Raw genomic sequence first — 5,879 nt, 5'->3', positions numbered from 1 at the left:
CCAGTGACTGCTCATGCCTTTCTAGAATTCAGAGTTCAGCAAAACTAAAGCTTCTGAAAACCAGGAAATACAGACTTAAGTTAAACACCCTCACAACCATAAATCTGCCCTCTTTGAGTGATGCCCCACAACACCCATAACACACATACTCACATTCTGCCTTTTCACTGCACTTGCCTTACACTCAAACACTGAGCCTGCACCCCTCACAGAATACCACACTTGGAAAATTTAACAACCACTTTCTACCCTCTTACAACCTCTTTACACATGCATACAGGATACCACCAAAACTTATACTTCATTAAATCCACAGCCTGCTCTCATATCCCACCTCACTACTGACTATACCCATGTAAAGAAGACCCCAGTGCTCTGCTACTGACACCACCTTCACAATTCTGTACTGAAAGCATGCAGACGGGAATCTCTAGGTACATGTGCACATCTTTATTTTGATCACCCACATTTGGGAGGTGGGGGGGTGATGGGGCTCAGACCTAGATCTCCTATCACAATCACAGCTTTGTGATGCTCCTCAAACTAATCCCCAGATCTCCTCATATCACAAATACACCTCTGCCAACGTGCATCACCTACTGCCTCCACCGTTCAATACAGCTACATCTAACACAAGGAGTGCAGCTGTAGTACATGCAGATAATTTCCAGTGGTATTGCCAGCTCCAGGTGCCAGAGTGAAGGTTACATGGGCATGCACTTTAACTCTGTATTTCTTGGGTTTGTTTGAGTTATGCTGAACCTGACATTCTGGAAGGGCACGAGATACCACCGGGCAACCTTACTTCTGTGTTAACAACAGCTTGCTTTTATTTTTTGACATTTATTTATGATAGATAGATAGATTCTTATCTAATTTACATAAGTGTAAATCTAGAGTAACGACACTGACTTCAATGAACTCAGTTTCGCTTATTCTTACTGTGAAACACAGCATTTTGCATAAACAGATAGCACATCAAATTCCCACGGAGACAATAATTCCATCAGCTGATTATACCTGTAAAGACGCACAGAAAGGGAAAAATCTGGAAATTTTATTTTTGGTGGATAATGTTCACTCAGTCAGTTTCCTCAGAGCACCTTTGATCTCCTTGTTCCTCATGCTGTAGATGATCGGATTCATCATGGGAGGCACCACGGAATAGAGCACAGCCACCATGAGATAAAGAGCAGATGTTGAACTGGAGGTGGGTTTCAGGTAAGCAAAGACACCAGTGCAAACAAACAAGGAGACCACAGTGAGGTGAGGAAGGCAGGTGGACAAGGCTTTATGCCGGCCCTGCTCAGAGGGGATTCTGAGCACTGATTTGAAGATCTGAACATACGACACAATGATAAAAACAAAGCAGCCTAAGAGTAAACACGCATTGAATGCAAGAACCCTAACTTCACTCAGATAGGAGTCAGAGCAGGTGAGCTTGAGTAGCTGGGGGATCTCACAGAAGAACTGATCCACCATGTTGCCTCCACAGAAGGTCAATGCAAATGTGTTCCCGGTGTGTAGCACAGAGAAGAGAATCCCACTGATCCAGGCACTAGCTGCCATTTGGACACAAGCTCTGCTGTTCATCACAGTCTCATAGTGCAGTGGTTTGCAGATGGCAACATATCGATCATATGCCATTACAGTGAGGAAAGCAAAGTCAGCCTCAGTGAAGAAGACGAAGAGAAAGACTTGAGCAACACACCCAGCATAAGAAATTGACCTGGTGTTCAATATGTAATTGGCCATGGATTTGGGGATGGTGACAGAGATGGAGCCAAGGTCCAGGATGGATAGATTCACCAGGAAGAAGTACATGGGGGTCTGAAGGTGGTTGTTGAGGGCTACAACCATGATGATAAGAAGATTTCCCACCAGGGCTGACAGATAACTTACTAGAAACACCACAAAGTGCAAAATCTGCAGCTCCCGAACCTCAGAGAATCCCAGGAGAAGGAACTCAGTCACAATGGTTCGGTTGGACATTTTCCTTCGCAGTACATGATGTCCTGCCTGTGGAGGGAAGGAGAAGGGCAATGGTCAGATTAGAATGACAGATGGAATGACCCCGATTCTCTCTCTGTAATATCTCAAGGTGTGAATGTCAAAGGTGCACAACACTTATCACTTCAGTTCACTAGGAGAGGTGAGTGCTCCTTGACTCCGACAATCAGACCACTAGACCAGTGCATTATCACAGTAGGGTAAATTTGCATAACTCCCTTAAAGTCAATGGAGCTGCGTCAGTTTACACCTTCTGCCCAAGATATGGCTTGATAAAGATGCAGTATGAAAGAAGGAGCAAAGTACCACACGAATCCATCTGTTCCGCACTGGAGGGTTGTCCTAGTGCTATAAACACTAGACTCACAATTTGGGCATGAAACTATTGCTATGTCTACACTATGAGCCAGGGTTGGATTCCCCTGCTCATGTACGCACATTCACACTAGCTCTCTGTGAGCTAGCGTGAATACAAATAGCAATATAGCCTCTGGAGCATGAGTACCAGCAGCAGAGGCATGACTGAGACTAGTACAAATCTGCCTAAAACCAGTGGGTATGTACTTGGCATGGCTCACCCATGCCTCTGCTGCCACTACCCGTGCTGCCGCAGCTATACTGCTGTTTATACTTGATAAGAGCTAGCACAGGTATGAGTACATGAGCAGAGGAATCACACCCCCGCTCGTATTATAGGTGTAGATTAAAATACTAAAATGCCAGCACATCCTGATTTCCACTTGCCAGGGAAATGCGACGGACTCCCCCACCATCCTAAGTGGCAGCTTGTCTGTAATGAGTCCTGCCCAACACCACCCAGATGGCCTGCCACCTGATTACATGTTGATTTATGGCACCTAATCCAAGCATCACTCAGTTACTGCTGTGTTGTATTGTTTCCCTCTGCGACTCTGTGTCTAGCTGAGTGGTTCAGTAGTATTCAGGAGATTTGGGTTCTATTCTTGGTTCTGCCAGACCTTCTCTGTGCCCTCAGACAAGGCTTTTTCCTCTCTCTGTGCCTCTGTTTCCCCTCCCACCTATTGTCTGCCTTGTCTACTAGGACTCTTTCAGGAATGGGCTGTGTTTTATTATTTACAGCGTTTGTGCTCAGCTGATAGAAGTGTTGTACACTGGATATGGTGCTAGATCAGGAGCTCTGTGTTTTAGTCCTATTGATCCCTCTATAGCGATCTATCCTCTCTGTCAGGATAGACAGGCTTTGACTACTTGGTTCAACCCTGACCCTTGGTGTAAAGGTGCTAGTCTATATAAAACATATTCTGGGGGCTATCAGCTTTGCTGCTTACTCAGTTTTACAATCCCACAGCTTCCCTTTGATACTGAAATGAAAATGGATGTAATAGAATGAATGGGTTTGAAATGACGGTATTATTGGACAATATTAGTGTTCCCCACTCTTTCTTAACTGTAAGTTTCCAATTTTCTGCTTAAATTGTTTTCAAAGGAAAATTGGGATTTTCAATTAATTGGGTTTTGAATTAATCATAGACTCATAGACTTTAAGGTCAGAAGGGACCATCATGATCATCTAGTCTGACCTCCTGCAGGCCACAGAACCTCATCCACCCACTTCTGTAATAGACCCCTAACCTCTGGCTGAGTTACTGTAATCCTCAAGTCATGGTAATCAAATTTTCATAGAAAGCCTCAGCTATCTTCATATATGAAAACTGAAAAAACATTTTTGGGGGGTGAATTTAGAATGAAAATTTTCAATTTGCTGCCATTTTTAGCTGAACATTATTTTTATTGGTTGCCAAAATTTGAAAATTTGGGGATTTTTGGGACTTATTTGAAAACTCATTTTTTCTGATAAAAAAAATTCTGACAGACTCTAGATGTTTGAATTGATAGCAAACATCCAGGACCGGCTCCAGGCACCAGCTTGGCAAGCAGGTGCCTGGTGCGGCCACTTCGGAGAGGGGCGGCACGTCCAGCTGTTTGGCGGCAATTCGGCGGACGGTCCCTCACTCCTGCTCGGAGCGAAGGACCTCCCGCCGAATTGCCGCCGCAGATCGCGATCGTGGCTTTTTTTGTTTGTTTGTTTGTTTGTTTGTTTGGCTGCTTGGGGCGGCCAAAACCGTGGAGCCGGCCCTGCAAACATCTAACAGAGTTCTATTTGTAATTCATATTTATATTCTTAAAATTGCCCTGTATATTAATATCCTGACATATTTAATTGAAAGAGCAAACTTACTGTGTTGGTCTCTGTGGATTTTTTCCCAAATTGCGAAGCATTTCAGTCTCCAATGCTAGGAATCATTGGTGTCTATCCATCTATCTATCTATCAGGCACGCATCACTGTATTATCCAGCAGTCATTTGTGTCCCTTTGCTGGATTTCCTATGTTGCTGTTTCTCTCTGCAGTTCCTAGCAGACAGGGATCCAATTCTCAGATGGGCCCTCCCTGCTCCCCTCCTTGGGCAGGCTTGGCTGAGAGGTGAGGGACTAAATAGGATGAGGGACTAAAAAGCCCCTCCCAGCTGATCCTGACTTGTATAGGATTCAGACACGGTCACAGCCCATGATGCACCTGCTCCGGGGCTAAATAGCTGAATCTGGTCTCCAGGGCTGTGAGCCCAGCTCTGATCACACCTCAGGAACAAACTATGCTGACAACCTGCCTTAACTGAGCCTAATTCTGCAGAGCCTAATTCCCGAGCTTTTATAAATCAGCCCCATTAAAGTCAATTAGGCCAGATGTCCAGTTGGTAGATATTGGCATTGTGCTATGGTGCTTTTCCAATGTACATAAGCTGAATATCTGTACTGTGGTGCCTAGTTTTATGTTTGTTCCTTTATCTGAGATTCTCATTGCTTAACAGCACAATCCTATTTTAATGCTCATAGAATAATCCAAGATCATGGTTAACAGACAGAAATCTGTGAGATCTGTACCCAGCCAGTAAAGGAACAGGTGATTGTTATAGTGACATCCCAGCACCACTATAACTAAGGTTGTGTCATGTATTCCGTTCAATGGTCAACTTTTCTAACATCAATATATTCAGTCTAATTCCTTTGAAATGTGATGTGCCTCAGGAAGCTGCAAAGCAGAGTTAGTGACCCAAATTTGGGGACATCTGAGCTAGGGGTTGCGAAGATAAAAAAGTTTCCAGAGTGTTTTTTTGTTTTGTTTTTTTTCTTAGAGCAAGAAATCAAATTACTGGTGTGATGCGGGTCAAAATGATCTAAATCTGTTGACTTTTACCCAAGGTAGTGCATGGAATTAACTAAAAATGTGGGGGACCCAAACTGAGAATGGCATTTAAGAAAATGTTCACTCCTTACAGTGTGCATGTTTTAAGATGTGGATGGTTACTTGGATTGCTTTGAAATTTGTTGTGCCTCTTGGGAGACTAGGGGGGCATTAGTGATCCAGATTTGGGGTCATTTGACTGCGGGCTTCCCAATGTACAACTCCTCAAAGAAACAGTTTCCTTCTGCTTCTTTGAACTGTTAAACTGAGAGGAATTAATGACTGGATGAATTGCAGACCTCCTTGAGACTACTGGTTCTGAACTCACCCTCCAATTAACACCTTGAATGCTGTGTGCAGATCTGGTCGCCCCATCTCAAAAAAGATATATTGGAATTGGAAAAGGTACAGAAAAGGGCAACAAAAATGATAAGGGGTATGGAACAGCTTCCATATGAGGAGAGATTAATAAGACTGGGACTTTTCAGTTTGGAAAAGAGATGATTAAGGGGGGATATGATAGAAGTTTATAAAATCATGACTGGTGTAGAGAAAGTGAATAAGGAAGTGTTATTTACTCCTTCACATAACACAAGAACTGGGGGTCACCAAATGAAATTAATAGGCAGCAGGTTTAAAACAAACAAA

General features: G+C 43.6%; 1 protein-coding gene across 1 annotated transcript; it reads right to left on the bottom strand.

Annotated features, from left to right (window-relative positions):
* Positions 1-1,077: 1,077 nt before the first annotated feature.
* On the bottom strand, positions 1,078-1,860 carry LOC113405806 (olfactory receptor 14A16-like). The gene has a single exon (XM_026647062.1). The coding sequence runs from the start codon at positions 1,858-1,860 to the stop codon at positions 1,078-1,080; it is 783 nt and encodes a 260-aa protein (XP_026502847.1).
* Positions 1,861-5,879: the final 4,019 nt, after the last annotated feature.

Source organism: Terrapene carolina, unplaced genomic scaffold (genome assembly GCF_002925995.2).
Source record: "Terrapene carolina triunguis isolate 2854851 unplaced genomic scaffold, T_m_triunguis-2.0 Scaffold51030, whole genome shotgun sequence".
Classification (NCBI taxonomy): Eukaryota; Metazoa; Chordata; order Testudines; family Emydidae; genus Terrapene; species Terrapene triunguis.
The sequence above is the reverse complement of the archived record's forward strand: the minus strand, read 5'-3'. Positions and strand labels throughout refer to the sequence as shown.